Source organism: Bubalus bubalis, chromosome 16 (genome assembly GCF_019923935.1).
Source record: "Bubalus bubalis isolate 160015118507 breed Murrah chromosome 16, NDDB_SH_1, whole genome shotgun sequence".
NCBI lineage: Eukaryota > Metazoa > Chordata > Mammalia > Artiodactyla > Bovidae > Bubalus > Bubalus bubalis.
The window spans coordinates 42,261,225-42,279,157 of NC_059172.1; the positions used below are offsets into that span (position 1 = coordinate 42,261,225).

At 39.0% G+C, this 17,933-nt stretch overlaps 1 protein-coding gene across 5 annotated transcripts in view; it reads left to right on the forward strand.

Moving 5' to 3' along the window:
* ZNF143 (zinc finger protein 143) overlaps window positions 1–17,933 on the forward strand; it is a 66,212-nt gene that overhangs the window by 27,726 nt on the left and 20,553 nt on the right. For all 5 annotated transcript variants that reach the window (XM_025266636.2, XM_006051582.3, XM_006051583.3 and 2 more), the window contains 4 exons: window positions 6,502–6,621; window positions 7,831–7,906; window positions 8,607–8,732; window positions 10,154–10,333. In XM_025266636.2, the coding sequence (XP_025122421.1) occupies window positions 6,502–6,621; window positions 7,831–7,906; window positions 8,607–8,732; window positions 10,154–10,333 (502 nt within the window). The remainder of the gene's footprint in view (window positions 1–6,501; window positions 6,622–7,830; window positions 7,907–8,606; window positions 8,733–10,153; window positions 10,334–17,933) is intronic.

Sequence of the window (17,933 nt, forward strand, 5' to 3'; positions counted from 1 at the left end):
CAACATGAATCAGCCATAATATGTTCTTTACACAGATAAGCAAATAGGCCCTACATAACTTGCACAAGGTCACATAGTGAATTTACGACAGAGCTAAGGTTATCTCTTAATTCTCAGAACATACATTAAGCATAAAATAGTAATGAAGTCATTTTCTGTAAATGGTTTTAGAAGCTAATTAGTATTCACTGATAATAGCTTCTGAATGGCCCTCAACTCATTTCCCTTGTGATGACACATCAGGTGGTTTTCCTTTTTACAAGGACCACTTAAATACCTAAGCCTAGTTTATTAATTTAGCTTTTGAATTTTGAATTCTGTCCATTTTTGTCCTTGAAATATCCGCAGAATCATATGTTGTATTCTGTTCCATTAGTCAGTTGTCCTGGGTTGGTTTTCATCACTCCATGGTTACGATTATACAAACTTGTGTTGGTCTCCTTGCCTCTTTTGTCTTTCACTGCGTTGTGCACCATTGCCAGTTTTCTCTTTTGAAACACAGAGCTGATCTTGGTCAATCCCTTGCTTTAAATTTTTTGTATCTTTTACTTTCATTATCTAGGTTTGTACTTCAGAATGACACCTAAAACTCTTCCAAATATGGGCCTAAACTTCCCTTTCTTTTTTATGGTATTAATTCTATTATATAGATACAATGTTCTTATATTAAGTTTCCATTTCTTCCAGACACACTTTCATACTTTTGGTGATACTATTCCTACTGCGTGGACTGTTCTGCCCACCCCTCTTTTTCAGCCTCCAGATTTTTTCTGTAGACAGCTTGCCCTAACCTACAATTCTCCCAACTTTTGAATTTTGTCCCTCTAGAACTTTGAGTGGACTGCCGTGATAGCAATTATTATATTTTATTATTGTCCTTCATTTATAGGACAGTTTAACTAGCTAGACTGAGAGCCCTACCAAGGCAGGGGCCATATCATTTATTGTTGTTGAAGTAGGTACTTAACCAGTCATTTGTCAAACATTTATTATTTCAGAACTTCTGCCATGGTGGAGTCAGAAGTGGGTGGAAAGGGAAGTTAGTATGGAAATAGGATAAAAGAGAGTGGTAGACATAAAGCAAGTTCCAAAAAGAATAAAATAGTTTGAGAACTGAAAAGATAAATGTTGGTTGGGATTGAGAGATAAAGGGTTTTATAAGGAAACATTTCCAGTAAAAAAGGAGAGGCTTCCCATTCCATTCAAACATTCTATACATGGAGATAAAAAAGGTTTTTGACTGTGTGTTCTTTGGCTATTTGGAGATTTTTCCAGGTGTTGTTGTTGAGTCTCTGAGTCATGTCTAACTCTTTGCAACCCCATGGAATATAGCCGGCCAGTCTTCTCTGTCTATGGAATTCTCCAGGCAAAAATACTGGAGTGGGTTGCCATTCTCCAGGAGATCTTCCTGACCCTGGGATTGAACCCGAGTTTCCTGCTTGGCAGGCAGATTCTTTACCACTGAGCCACCTAGGAAGTCCATTGTATGTTATATTGCATTGCTATTTCAATGGTTTTCTTTTAAGAGGTTCCTTTTGCTAGTTGGTGTTGCTATGGGTACTCATCCTACTGTATTTTGCAAGAATGCCTTTATGCCAGGTCAGTTTTGGATAATTAGAGCTACTAGTGGAAATAGTTCTGTTGCAAATAGTGCTTACTAATAATTCTCATAATATGTCAATGTTAGTGACTTCAGTTGGTTTAGAAATAAGAAATTCTGTTACCAGCCTCACTTCTGCCATGCTGACAGAGACTTGGAGTTCTCAGTAGTTCTTCCGAAACTGGAGCTTCTGCCCCTTATGTCACCACCCCTGAGCTGTGGACGTTAGGATAAGAGCAGAAACAAGTACATTTTTGGAAAACATTTTGAATCCTCCTAACAGGTTTTAAGTTCAGTCTTAACTTCATTGTTTTGGCTTAATTAAATTAAATGCCAAACCTCTGATAATCTGTTTCATGCCAGAATTAAAACTTGTCCTAGGAGAGAATAACAGAAAAGATTCAGGTCTGGGCCTTTCCAGAATAAACCGCTGCCACCACCTGGTCTGAAGGTGTGGGCTTGTTGGGCTTAATCTTTCAGACCTGGGAGATGATAAACTTGGTGCTTTTAGAAAGGAAGAGAAGGAAACAGCAAGAACTCTCTTCTCATGATGTGGAGTCCCATGTTCAATTAATTTCTGCCTTTAGAATTTGTGTAAAGCTTAATTCCAGTTCTGCTAAAATAAAACTTATACACTAATATATATATAACATATATATATTTTAAAAATGCTAAGTAGAAACAAACCAAGATATTAACAGTTATTTTTTGCATGCTGGAATTACAGCTCACTTGAACTTTTCTCTTTACTCTTTGCTGTGGTAACCAAATTCACCCAATGTATGTGTTACTGTTATAATCAGAAAAAATAATAGTGAAATTTTAAAAATAATAGTTACTTTTTAAGGGATTCATAGAGACTCTTCTGGTTCTTGCGAATAAGAGAAATTTTCTTATTCAAATTACCATTTATTTCCTTTTAATTTTATTAATATATATTTCACATACTATACAGTTCACCAGTTTAACGTGTGTAACTCAGTGGTTTTAGTAGATTCACAGAGATGAACAGTAATCACCACAGTTTTAATTCTAGAACTTTTTTAACACCTCCCAAAAGATTTTTAGTTCCTTTGAATTATGCTCATATAGTTAGTGGTATAAACCCTTTAGCTAGCACTGTGAGTAATGACCGGAGAAGGCAATGGCACCCCACTCCAGTACTCTTGCCTGGAAAATCCCATGGATGGAGGAGCCTGGTAGGCTGCAGTCCATGGGATCGCTAAGAGTCAGACACGACTGAGCGACTTCACTTTCACTTTTCACTTTCATGCATTGGAGAAGGAAATGGCAACCCACTCCAGTGTCCTTGCCTGGAGAATCCCAGGGTCGGGGGAGCCTGGTGGGCTGCCGTCTACGGGGTCGCACAGAGTCGGACACGACTAAAGTGACTTAGCAGCAGTAGCAGCAGTTAGTGGCATAAACCCTTTAGCTAGCACTGTGAGTAATGACCAGAGAAGGCAATGGCACCCCACTCCAGTACTCTTGCCTGGAAAATCCCATGGATGGAGGAGCCTGGTGGGCTGCAGTCCATGGGGTCACAAAGAGTCGGACACGACTGAGCGATTTCACTTTCATGCATTGGAGAAGGAAATGGCAACCCACTCCAGCGTTCTTGCCTGGGGAATCCCAGGGATGGCGGAGCCTGGTGGGCTGCCGTCTATGGGGTCGCAAAGAGTCGGACATGACTGAAGCGACTTAGCAGCAGCAGCAGCAGTGAGGTATGATGGCATATGTGATATAGATTTTGACATTGAGGAACTGCTAGGCTAATAGGGAAGAAAAGGAAATACAAATTCTTTAAAATAAGACAGTAGCATCAAGTGCCAAGTCCATGATACAAGCTAAATATTACAGAGATGCTGAGGATTTGAAGAATCTGCTCTGTTTGGAATGATGAGAACAGGCATCATGAATTTAGAAGGACGGAATTTCCTAGGCAGAGAAGATGTGGAATTATATCTTTTTACTTTCAAGCTTCACCCATTAGGAAGTGTGCCCATATTTTATCTAGATGTTTTAACAACATAAGCCTACCTTTACTTAGAAAATTGTGCCCTGCAATATTTATTAATATACCACAATACATGAACATAGATAATTACTAGCTTGTAATTCAGCAATAACACTGAGATCCACTGCTTGTTTTTCCTTTTTTTTCCCCCCGATTATTTATTTATTTATTTATTTTTTATTGGAGGATAATTACTTTACAGAATTTAGCTGTTTTCTGTCAAACCTCAACATGAATCAGCCATAGGTATCCATGTATCCCCTCCTTTTTGAGCCTCCCTCGCATCTCCCTCCCCATCCCACTCCTCTAGGTTGATACAGAGCCCCTGTTTGAGTTTCCTGAGCCATATAGCAGCAAATTCCCGTTGGCTATCTATTTTACACATGGTAATGTAAGTTTCCATGTTACTCTTTCCATACATCTCACCCTATCCTTCCCTCTCCCACTGCTTGTTTTGTAACTGATTTAACAGTTACAGGGAAAAGCCTAAGACAGACTCTGTATAGCCATCTGTGTCTGTTTTGTAAAGACCGTACCACACCTTCTGTACTGTTATCCTCTAATGCGGGGCTCTCTCTGTCCCCCCAACCCTTGTAGCTCCTCCACACTCCCACCCCCCAACCCTCACTTCCCACCCACCACCATTTAAGTGTGTATTGCTGTAGTGGAGCATTGCTCAGAATGATGAAGACCTGCCATTCCCACTTAGAATGATGAGGACCTGACCATTCCCAAAGTTTAGACAGCTCCATTCCAAAACAGCAGAATGATTTTTAAAAGTTGTTTTGTCCTTTACAGCATGGTAAATAAATTTTTAAAATTATCTACCCTAGAAAACTTTATTTAATGTAAATATATCCTGTGAATAAATGAAATATATTAAATCATAGTGTTGTCAGATTTTTAAAAATATCTAGGTGAAACCTGAAGATGGAGGAAACACTCATTATTTAGAAGCTTAAATATTTAGCAATATAAATAAAATTAATTTTTATCAGTTCTGATACCAGAATCAGATTCCATGAAGCATATTCATTTCCTTCGACACAGGGTTTATAAATATTTAAAAAAAAGAAAGAAAGAAAAAAGAATAGGAATAAAAAGCACCAGGCAATTGAAAATATGGAATTTTTACTTACCAAAAACTCCCATGTTGATGTGCAAGTGATAGGGGGTATGACAGAACCTCTTTTGGAACCGAGAGTTCTCTTTAATAGAAACAAAGAGATTCTAACAGCTCTTTGAAAAAAGGCCAGTAGAGTCATCTGTTTCACTTTGTTGTGTCTTTTATTTTCAGATTTCTCTGTCAGCTTTTAGCATCTGTTGTATCTCATCAGTCATGATGATATTTGCTCCATTATTTTGAAATCTTTACAATATAAAACAGCTTTTGGCAGAGTTATTTTTGAGCCAAGCACGACAATCTGCACAGATAGGATGTGGCAGCACCGTCACTACATGCCCACAAAGTAGAAAGTCATGTCTTCACGTTTCATGGTAACTTAATTTCTAAAATAGGTCATCATCTTTAAAAAACCTCTGTGGCAATTTAGTTGCAAAGTTGTGTCTGACTCTTAACAATGCAATGGACTGTAGCCCACCAGGCTCCTCTGTCCATGGAATTTCCCAGGCAAGAATACTGGAATGGGTTGCCATTTCCTTCTCCAAAGAAACCTGTAACATCAATGCAATTATTTAAAGTCTTAGGGTGTTCATTTCCAGAGAAAGTGAAAGTGAAGTCGCTCAGTCATGTCCGACTCTTTGCAACCCCATGGATACCAGACTCCTCCGTCCATGGGATTTTCTAGGGAAGAGTACTGGAGTGGGTTGCCATTTCCTTCTCCAGGGAACTTCCTGACCCAGGAATCGAGCCCAGGTCTTCCCACATTGTAGACAGACGCTTTACCGTCTTGGGCCACCAGGGAAATTCCAGAGAAGTGATCTTCTAAAGTGATAGTGTGAAAGTGTTAGTCGCTTGGTTGTGTCCAACTCTTTGCAACCCCATGGACTGTAGCCTGCCAGTCTCCTCTGTCCATGGAATTCCCTAGCAAGAATACTGGAGTGGGTAGCCATTCTCTTCTCCAGGGGATCTTCCTGACCCAGAGATTGAACCCGGGTCTCTCTCCTGCTTTGCAGGCAGATTCTTTACAATCTGGGCCATTTTTTCCCCCACAGACTAGCATCATATGGATTCTCATGTCTCCCACAGGTGACTCAGATGATCTAACCCCTGCTTTTTCATTGGTTTTGAAATTGAAAATGACTTTTACATTGTTTTTAGAACATATGTACTCTTATATATATATATATTTTTTTTTTTTTAAAGCATTATTTTATATATATACTATATTTTAATGGAGAAGGAAATGACACTCCATTCCAGTATTCTTACCTCAGGAATCCCATAGACAGAGGAGCCTGGTGGGCTACAGTCCATGGAGTTGCAAAGAGTAGGACATGACTGAAGTGACTTAGCACATTATATTTCCAAAAATATTATTATTATATATATATTATATCATTTTTAAAATTTCAGAATTTTTAAATATTTTTAAAAATACACACACACTTATTGGAATATGTCAAGGAACAGCTGCATACAGTGGACCAATGTATGCTGCCTGGCTTGTTTTCAGTTTCCAATCTCTGAGTGCTGATTACGCCCCCTTGTGGATCTCCTGTTGACTTCTTCCAGAGCTGCTGACTTCAGCCACATAACAGAATTAACCCGACTGGCTCAGGATGATAGAATCTTCGTCTGAGTCTGGAACCTGAGTCTGGAAATCCACATTTTATCTTTTTTTTTTTTTTTTTTTTCTGAAAACTGTAACTTCATCTACTTTATTTCTGTGTAAATACTTTAAATTGTACTTTTGGTTTCCTCTAGATTGTCTTACAAGGACATGCAACAAGAGTAACTGCTAAATCTCAACAGAGTGGAGAGAAGGCCTTTCGATGTGGCTATGATGGATGTGGAAAATTGTATACAACAGCTCACCATCTGAAGGTATGTACGAAGGAAGGCTGTGTCTAGTTATGAGGATACCTAGGACATTAAACGCCAACTTGATGTACTTGTAGCATTCAGACACCATTGTTCTCCCCCACCTATCAAGATACAAATGCTCACACTCATATACACACAAAAACCTATGCAGATTTTAGAAATAAACTCTTTGAGGACTAGGACTATGCTTTCTTCGTCTTTGTCTCCCTCGTGTCCAGCATATGTCATAGCATATGATAGGTACTCTACATATTTGAAGAAATTTTTCTCATGTGAAATTTATGTAATTATATGGGAGATGTGGATATAATCACTCCGTTAACAGTGATTTGCTGCAATCCAGCAAAAGTTGGTGTTGATTGTCCTGTCTGTCACATACATAGGCCAAGTATTTTGATTGAAGCTAATATAATATATCATCACTCAAAAAAATAATATCTAGCTTTTATTGAATAACTTACAGTGTGTCAGGAAGTGTGCATTTAGCATATTTGGAATAGCAGCCCCAGAGCCCATCTCTGCTGCCTATCAGTATGTAACCTTGACATGTTACTTGACCTTTTAGTACCTCATCTTCCTTATCTGTAATATTAGACCATAGAGATTATATACCTCCCTCAATGAGTAGCTGTAAGAATTAAGTAAGTTAATTCTGTGCCTGTAAAGTACTGAAGAGAATGGCCTGGCAAGTGGTACAGGTTGAGTAAATATTGGGCATCGTCATGAGTATTCCTTTGTCACAGCAGCCCTCTATGGTAGGTACTATTATGCCCCCATTTTACAGAGAGAACTTGGAGGCTGAGAGAAGGCAGATGCCACAGTCACACCACCAGTCAGTGGTGAAGCCTTGCTTCAGATCAAGGCCCCTGTAGCAGCAGCCTCCACACTCTTAACTTTATGTTGTGTAGTGTCTCCTTGTACTCGCTCTCAATAGGTATATGTTCCATACAGACACCTTTGAGCAGTCTAGAAAAGCTCACACCTCCAATATTCCTGTTCCTTACTTAAAATGAGTACATCTTAACATATAGCATTTGGTCTATATTGAGAATTAGTAGTTTTTGAGAAAATTTATCTTCTGTCTTTCAAAAATAATATACAAGCAGCAAAATAATTCAGCAGTTGGGGGCAAGGAGGAAGTCTTTGTGGAGACCATCTACCTGCAGAATGCCTCGAGGAAACAGACTCATGCTTTTGTTTTAATGACAGGTCCATGAGCGGTCACACACAGGAGACCGGCCTTACCAGTGTGAGCATGCAGGCTGTGGGAAAGCATTTGCAACAGGTAAAAACTTCGAGTTATGTTTATTGGTTCCACTCGGGAGTCAAGCAGAGACAGGTTAGAGGAAGGAACTGACCGCCTGCCTTGGTCTGAATTAGTGGGCGTGCAGTGACTAGTTTTCCAGTCTCTCCCTTTCTTCCTTTTGTCCCACTTGGTCTCTTCTCTTTGTGTTCTCATTTTTCTCCTCAGACCTGTTTCTGCCTACTGTGTTCATATTTCACTCCACACACTACTTTCTTTTAGCAAGAAACACAAAAGCTGAGAATTAACACTGACTCAGAGTTTAACATTAGGACAGGCTCTGAGGGGAACCATGATCTGGGGCTTAGCAGTGGGATGGGTCCTGCCCTGGGACACATGCAGCAGGGCCAGGACTGGTGCCCGGACTCCTGACTTCCGCCCTGTTCTTCACTCCATGCCTCCATTCTGCTTCAAGATTTTGGAGTATGAGTAATGCAGATGTAATAAGATGGGGAAACTTTTAAAAAAAGAAACACACAGTCTCTTCTAGTCAGAGATGAAACTGTTGAATTTTCAGCAGGACAGTCCTGATCTGTCATGCTCTAGTACCTGTTTAATAGTTATTCTGTTGTGTTTGCCTATTATATCCTTGGTGTTTACTGTACTTTTCAATAGCTTAATCTCAGTGGGCATGCTTACAGGAATCTGGTATAATTAAATTTCTTTTAAATTTTTCTTAAAGGTTACGGATTAAAAAGTCATGTCAGAACTCATACAGGAGAAAAGCCATATCGGTGTTCAGAAGACAATTGTACCAAATCCTTCAAAACTTCAGGAGATCTACAAAAACATATCAGAACTCATACAGGTACTGGTGTGAAGAAATACTCTATCTAGGCCAGGAGTTCTTCATCTGCAGGGAGGCTCTTGGGGAAGTGGTTTCTGGAAGCGCTTCAGGGAGTCAGTATCAAGGGCTTCGCTTAAACTCATGAAACTCCATGTAGTCTGCCATTTGTGCAGGTCTGTTTTTTCCAGGATGAGGGCCTGTAACATTGTTAGATTCTCAGTGGGTTCCGTGTTCCAAAAGATTAGCAGTGGCCCTAGACCGCCAACCCTCTCAGTTTTCAGGAATTATCTGAGCAACAGGCTTATGTACCTAGGATTATATGTCTGCTTAGTAGCCCAACTGAGACCAGAACCTAAGGCACTCAATTTCTTCTGTTTAGCATGGCTTCTCCTGCTTTAAGCTGCTCGTATAAAAAGAAAAGAATCTGACGTCCTTACAGCCCCACAGAAAGAAAGGCTTGTTCCTTTCTTGTGATCATTTTTCCTACCCTTTAAATTCCTTCTCTCCTTTTCCTACGGGGTACTTTGTTCAAATCTTCCTTCCCCTCCCCTCCTCTCCTTATATTTGATTATTTGCTGATTGGTGTTATAAAGGTAATTATTTGCTTTGGATTAGAGTTGGAAGAGTTTCAGAAACTGTTGATAAGAGATGCTGGTATAAGCTGTTGACTAAGTAATATATTGATAGCATAAGGTCATTTAGTTTGAGATTTTACTGCAGATGTTTTAAATGTAATCTTATCACTTTGTCCCCAGATATTTCTAAGTATTCTGAGATAGTTTAGCAAATTTTCATGGAGGATTCTTCCCATTATCAGTGTTTAACTTTTAGTTCAAATATGATTCCAGACTGGCTTTACAGTGTTCAGGAACAAAGCTGTAGGTCCCTGGTTCTATTCATGCTCTTATTGTTATATGAAAGGCAGGTGTTTCTAAGCTCCTGAGAATAATAATATATTCAGTGAGTATTTTTAATGCATATTATGTATGAGACACTAGATTTTAAAAAGACCAAAAATTTTTTTCTTTAAGTGTTATAGAATAAATAAAGGAGGAGATAAGCTTTTAGGGATTCCAAGGCTATTCTAACTTAATCCTTATGCTTTACTCTGTTTTTCTTTTGTATTTCTTTGTGATATGTAGTTCTTTGTCGCTTATCTCAGTTCATTTTTTAGTATGCCTTTCTGGATGACTCCCGTCTTGGAAAGTCATGTAATCAGTGATGAGTTTTGAATACTATTCAGGTTTTCCTATGTAAATTTACGTTTGGAGTAGACAGTGCTGTTTGCAGAAAAAAATAAAACAAGAAAAACAAAGGGAAACTCAATACAAAAAGGCTATAGAGTCTGAGCATGAATGATCCTAAGCAGAATTGAAGTATAAGACATTTTAATTATCTGTGTATTTTTGCACCATTTAATGTATTTCCCTTTGTGTTTTCAGGAGAAAGGCCCTTTAAATGTCACTTTGAAGGCTGTGGTCGGTCTTTTACAACATCAAATATTAGAAAAGTGCATATTAGGACACATACAGGAGAAAGACCTTATTACTGCACAGAACCAGGATGTGGGAGGGCATTTGCCAGTGCAACCAATTATAAAAACCACGTGAGAATACACACAGGTAACGGTCTCTAGTTCTTAGTCTTCTGTCTTTCAAGGCTCAGTTTTAACTCCTGCCTCTCCCATAAACCATTTGCAGGAATCTCTTCCCTCCTTCCTGCCACAGCAGTGGATTACATAACTTGAACAAACTTCACTTTGGCATTTATACATTTATTTATGCAATAGTTACTGCATGTCTGCTGTGTGTTCCCCTGCTAGGCATCAGAAATGCAGAGATAGACAAAACATGTCAAGGGCAGTTGATTTAGGGAGGGGTCATAGACATAATTGTTGCAGAGTATCTGTATATATTTTTTTACCAGCTTTATTGAGATATAATTCATACACTATACAATTCATCCATTAAACTATATGATTCATTGTTTTTTTAGTATATTCACAAGGTTATACAACCATCACCACAATCCAATTTTTATAGATATTTTCTCCTGTTCTTTTTTTTTTTTTTAACTTTTTTGATGGTGCCATTTACAGCACAAAAGCTTTTAATTTGATGCTATGCTTTGTGGTTGTATTTTTTTTATAGTTGACATATAATTGATTTATAATTTTGTATTAGTTTCAGGTGGTTGTATTTTTGATGGGAATGGAGAGGAGAATGAGAGGATACATTAGTTTTATCAGAAATTTTTAATTATTATTACTCATATTAAGAGTAAACTTGTGATAATTCAAAATTAAAAGACATTTAGAATGGAATGTTAGTTGTGTAAGGTAGTATTTCTCAGGCTACATTCTACAGACCCAGGATATCTCTGGAAATATTTTCAGGCATCTATAGCAATCCCTTTACTTTGAGAAAGGTACATTAATAAGTTTTGGATACTGCTTGGGAATGGTACATTAATAAATTTGGATACTGCTATGGACCTAAGAGAAGCAGAAGATATTAAGAGGTGGCAAGAATACACAGAAGAACTGTACAAAAAAGATCTTCACAACCCAGATGATCACGATGGTGTGATCACTGACCTAGAGCCAGACATCCTGGAATGTGAAGTCAAGTGGGCCTTAGAAAGCATCACTATGAACAAAGCTAGTGGAGGTGATGGAATTCCAGTTGAGCTGTTTCAAATCCTGAAAGATGATGCTGTGAAAGTGCTGCACTCAATATGCCAGCAAATTTGGAAAACTCAGCAGTGGCCACAGGACTGGAAAGGGTCAGTTTTCATTCCAATCCCAAAGAAAGGCAATGCCAAAGAATGCTCAAACTACCGCACAATTGCACTCATCTCACACGCTAGTAAAGTAATGCTCAAAATTCTCCAAGCCAGGCTTCAGCAATACATGAACCGTGAACTTCCTGATGTTCAAGCTGGTTTTAGAAAAGGCAGAGGAACCAGAGATCAAATTGCCAACATCTGCTGGATCATCGAAAAAGCAAGAGAGTTCCAGAAAAACATTATTTCTGCTTTATTGACTATGCCAAAGCCTTGGACTGTGTGGATCACAATAAACTGTGGAAAATTCTGAAAGAGATGGGAATACCAGACCACCTGACCTGCCTCTTGAGAAACCTGTATGCAGGTCAGGAAGCAACAATTAGAACTGGACATGGAACACCAGACTGGTTCCAAATAGGAAAAGGAGTACGTCAAGGCTGTATATTGTCACCCTGCTTATATAACTTATATGCAGAGTACATCATGAGAAACGCTGGGCTGGAAGAAGCACAAGCTGGAATCAAGATTGCCGGGAGAAATATCAATAACCTTGGATATGCAGATGACACCACCCTTATGGCAGAAAATGAAGAGGAACTCAAAAGCCTCTAGATGAAAGTGAAAGTGGAGAGTGAAAAAGTTAGCTTAAAGCTCAACATTCAGAAAACGAAGATCATGGCATCCGGTCCCATCACTTCATGGGAAATAGATGGGGAAACAGTGGAAACAGTGTCAGACTTTATTTTTTTGGGCTCCAAAATCACTGCAGATGGTGACTGCAGCCATGAAATTAAAAGAAGCTTACTCCTTGGAAGGAAAGTTATGACCAACCTAGATAGCATATTCAAAAGCAGAGACATTACTTTGCCAACAAAGGTCCGTCTAGTCAAGGCTATGGTTTTTCCCGTGGTATGTATGGATGTGAGAGGTGGACTGTGAAGAAGGCTGAGCACCGAAGAATTGATGCTTTTGAACTGTGGTGTTGGAGGAGACTCTTGAAAGTCCCTTGGGTTGCAAGGAGATCCAACCAGTCCATTCTGAAGGAGATCAGCCCTGGGATTTCTTTGGAAGGAATGATGCTAAAGCAGAAACTCCAGTACTTTGGCCACCTCATGCGAAGCTGACTCATTGGAAAAGACTCTGATGTTGGGAGGGATTGGGGGCAGGAGGAGAAGGGGACAACAGAGGATGAGATGGCTGGATGGCATCACTGACTCGATGGATGTGAGTCTGAGTGAACTCCGGGAGTTGGTGATGGACAGAGAGGCCTGGCATGCTGTGATTCATCGGATCGCAAAGAGTTGGACACAACTGAGCGACTGAACTGAACTGAACTGATGGATAGAGAGGAGGGTAGATTTAAAGAAAATTTACTTTTTTTAGAAAAGAATTACTCTGTCAATGCTATAGAAAGAAGTTAAAGGGAGATGAGGCCATAAGCAAGGAGACTGATTAAGGGCCATTAGAATATTTTAAGTGAGTGAGATGGAGAAGGATAAAAATGAAAGACATTGAAGAGGTATCAGCAAAGGACCTGATGACCAACTTAGTTATGAGGAATGAGAAGAACTTGTCTTCTAGCTTGTGTGATAGGTTCAGTGATAATGCTAAGATGAGGAAGACCAGGTTGGGAAGGGAAGATAATAGTGTGGGTTTGCAGTATATAGTTCTCTGGGTTTCCCTCACCACCTGAACTCTCACCATCTGTATATTTGCAGTAATGGTTTGTAAAATTTTTACTCATAATTTGATTCAAACTGAAACCCCACAATAATGAATCCACTTGATACATGCATTTTTCTATAAAAGGAAAAGATTTTAAGTTGCATATGAATCTAAATGAGAGAACATAGAATACACTGTGGTAATATTTCTGATGCAGTCATATCTTATACTCACATTGTATATTATACATTACTTTTTTTATTATACATTATTGCCATCATCTTGCCTACATTATTTGTGTTTCCTAAGAAAGTAGAATATCCTGTGAAAACCTCAGAGGCCTGGAAAAGATGGCTGTAGATTAGAAAAAAATTGTCTTTTGCTAATGTAATCTGAATTCCTTTCTATCTGTCTTTAAGATTTGTTGTTCAGTTGCTAAGTTGTGTCTGACTCTTTGCAATCCCTTGGACTGCAGCACACCAGGCTCCCCTGTCCTCCACTATCTCCCAGAGTTTGCTCAAATTCATGTCCATTGAGTCAGTGATGCTATTGAACCATTTCATCTTCTGCACCCCCCTTCTCCTTTTCCCTTTAGTCTTTCCCAGCATCAGAGTCTTTTCCAATGAGTTGGCTCTTTGCATCACATGGCCAAATATTTTTAAGATATTTCATTTTAAACTTATAGTACATGTTTGTGGTGTAGAAAGAAAACAAAATTCCTATTTGATACTCTGCTATTATTGTGTATTACACACAAACTTATACATGCTACTGAGTTCAGAGTGTTAATAATTAGATAAATGGTGTTTTAAGTGCTTCATTTTATGCAGACATTCTTGGTGGGTTAAGAACCTTTTTGTAATATTTGGGGTAAATGGTTGGGGTTTTTAGATGGATTGGGAAAACTATTTTTCCCATCTAAAGTAATGGAATATAGAAAGTTAGCCATTCAACATGTTTTATGGGCAAATTAGATTACAGTCAGAGGGATGTCTGCTTCCCAAGTGGCTCAGTGGGAAAGAATCTGCCTGCAATGCAGGAGATGGTTCAATCCCTGATTGGGAAGATCCCCTAGAGAAGGACATGGCAACCCACTCCAATATTCTTGCCTGGGAAATCCTATGGACAGAGGACCCTGGCAGGCTACAGTCCATGGGGTTGCAAGAGAGTCAGACACTACATAGCAACTAAACAACCACCACTAAAAGGAATGCCTACATTCAGTTTGGTCATTATGATCTTTGGAATATGCAGGTAGAGTAGTGCTTTCAAATGTGGCTGTACATCGGATTCACCTTTTTAAAATAGACTGATTCCACAGATCCTGTCTGCAAAGATTCTGACAGTTTTACTGAGGTGAAGCCCAGGTATCAGTATATATTAAAAATCCTCCAGGTCTTTTAAATGCATACATGGTTAAAAGTCACTAAAATAAGGATATCCAATGGTGGTTTAGTTGCTAAGTCATATTCGACTCTTGCCACCCCATGGACTGTAGCCCGCAAGACTCCTCTGTCCATAGGATTTTCCAGGCAAGAATGTTGGAATAGGTTGCCATTTCCTTCTCCAGGGAATCTTTAAAACCCAGGGATCAAACCCGGGTCTCCAGCACTGCAGGCAAATTCTTTATCTATTGAGCTATCAGGGAAACCCCCTCAAGGATATCCAGTAGGTAGTTGTAAATGTTGGCCTGACCCAGGAAGTGGGTCTGGGTTGGAAGAAAAGATTGGCTGATGATCATCAAGTAGATAATACAAAAATCCACATTATGTATAAGTGGAGCATAAGACTCAGCTGTGTAAAATGCAGTCCATTTTGGAAGGATGATGAGATGACCGACCCAGTTGAGAGTACAGCTAGCTATTGCTGCTGTTAAGTCGCTTCAGTTGTGTCTGACTCTGTGCGACCGCATAGACGGCAGCCCACCAGGCTCCACCGTCCTTGGGATTCTCCAGGCAAGAACACTGGAGTGGGTTGCCATTTCCTTCTCCAATGCATGAAAGTGAAAAGTGAAAGTGAAGTCGCTCAGTCATGTCCGACTCTTCGCAACCCCATGGACTGCAGCCTACCAGGCTCCTCTGTCCATGGGATTTTCCAGGCAAGAGTACTGGAGTGAGGTGCCATTGCCTTCTCTGCACCTAGCCATTAGGGAGCTCTAAAGTGCAACTCAGATCCATTTATGTCTCCATGAGAAGATGTTCAACATCGCTATCACTCAGGAAATGGTAAACAAAACCACAATGAGATATCACCTCACACCTGTCATAATGGCTATTATCAAAAAGATAGTAACAAGTGTTGATAAGGATGTAAAGAAAAGGAAATCCTCTTGCACAGTTGGTAGGAATGTAAATTGGTACAGCCACTACAGAAAACAGTTTGGAGTTTCCTCAAAAATGAAACATAGAACTACCATACAATCCAGCAATTCCACTTCTGGGTATTTGAATGAAGAAAATAAGACACTAATTTAAAAAGATATATACACCCCTGTGTTTATTACAGCATTATTTTCAATATCCAGGATATGGAAGCAACCTAAGTGTCCATTGATAGGTGAATGGATAAGTGTGATACATTTACATACAAACATACAGTGGAGTATTAGCCATAAAACAGAATGAAGTCTTGGCATTTGTGACAACATGGATGGACTTAGAGGGTATGCGAAATGTCAGACAGAGGAAGACAAATACTGTATGATTTCACCTATATGTGGAACTTTAACAAACCAAATGAATAAACAAACATAGAGACAGACTCATAGATAAAGAAAACAAAACTGGTAGTTGCCAGAGGGCAGGGGATTGGTGGATGAATAAAATAGATAAGTGAGATTAAGAGGTACAAACTCCCAATTATAAAATAAACTTGAGTTATATGATGTGCAGCATAGAGAATATAGTCAATAATATTGGAGTAACTTGTTATGTTGACAGACTTATCATGGTGATGATTTTGTAATACATAATATTATTGAGTCACTATGTTATACACCTGAAACTAATATAATATTGTAAGTCAGTTACACCTCAATTGTAAAAACTATAGTTTCAAGACAAAACCAAAAAAAAACAAACCACCCCCACTGCCCATGTATTTCTATCTTGACTGTGGTTTGGTGCCACATAGTGGCAGTCACTGCTCAAGCCTGAATATGAGTAGGGCTGGTTCTCTGAATTGGAGTTGCCTGACATTTTCCTGCCTGGTCTTGCCCTCATCATGGCCCCTCCACAACCATTCGCCAAGATAAAAACTTCAACCTGCCCTATTTTGAGATTGTGGGCTGGGCAGAGGACAAGACGTAATCTCAAATACTTAATGTCTAAGATGTATATTACAGATTACCTTAGTGATTTTACTATTTGTGGATGGTTTTACCGTGTTTAGAACCGTGAAAAAGATGGGAGTTACCCTAGGAAGGTGTAAAGTGAGAACGAGTAGGATATGCATGTTTACACACATAAGCACATTTCAGAGACTGAGTTCACACCAGTACCTCCAATTCCAGTTCATCCCACAGAGCTCTTTCTTTTCTTCTCACATTCCATGTTTGCATTTTCCTTCTTCCATAGTCAGAGCTTTGGCTTCTAACAGCATTTATACATTTATTCATTATTCAGTCTTTTATTATGTCTAAAATGGTTTCCAAGTTGTTTTGCCTTTCAAAATGTTAGTTGCTCAGTGATGTCAGACTCTTTGGACCCCATGGACTGTAGCTTGCCAGGCTCCTCTGTCCATGGAATTTTCTAGACAAGAATACTGGAGTGAGTAGCCATCCCCTTGTCCAGGAGATCTTCCCAACCCAGGAATCAAACCCTGGTCTCCCACATTGCAGGCAGATTCATTATTGTCTGAGGCACCAAGGAAGCCCTGTTTTGCCCATAGTACTAGAATAAACAAGCCCACCAAGAAGAGTTAAATCTTTGTTTGTAGTTTTTCCCTATTCCAGGTAGTCCAAGACTGAGACTATTAAATACTGTATATATGAGTTACTTTAGCTTCTCCTCCCCAACCCTGGCCCCCATACCTCTTCTAAGTGGTTAAAAGTGTTCATTTAAACTACAATTAGGCTAATTTGTTCCAGTTTGGTTTCCCTCACTGTGTTAGATTCCCTGCGCGGCACCCTCCCACAACATACAAACAGTGTCTAGATATTGTGATACTAAATAATTATTGGTAATTTTGTTCTTTATAAAAAGCATCCATCTTTTATACAGTCAGATATACTCATGGATGAGATGGAATGTACATGGAGTTGTTTCAGAGGGGGCAAACGTGTGGCGAGTAATTGATAGTTGAAGCTAATAATTGATAGTTGAAGCTAAATGATTGGTTTATTGCACTGTTTCTCTATACTTGTGTGTATGTTTAAAATTTTATATAATGAAAAGTTCTAAAAATATGTGCACTGCCTGTATTATTCTCAGACTGTTTCATGGAAAAAGAATTGCTTTGCATTGAATTGTTTTTAGTGAATATTTAATAGCTTTTGATTGGTTGCAAGAAGTCAAGTGAAGTTAATATGAAATATGTGTCCAGACTATATCTCATACACTTTTTAGAAAATGTTTGTTTTTTATCCTTATAAAACCCTTAGGGTAAGCTACATACATTATACTAATAATTGCATTTATTATTTTTATTATTATTTTGGACTGTACCAAGTGGCTTGTGGGATTGACCCCAGGTCCTCTGCAGTGAAAGTGTGGAGTCCTAACTACTAGACCGCCAGGGAATTCCCTACATTTATTATTTCCATTATTAATA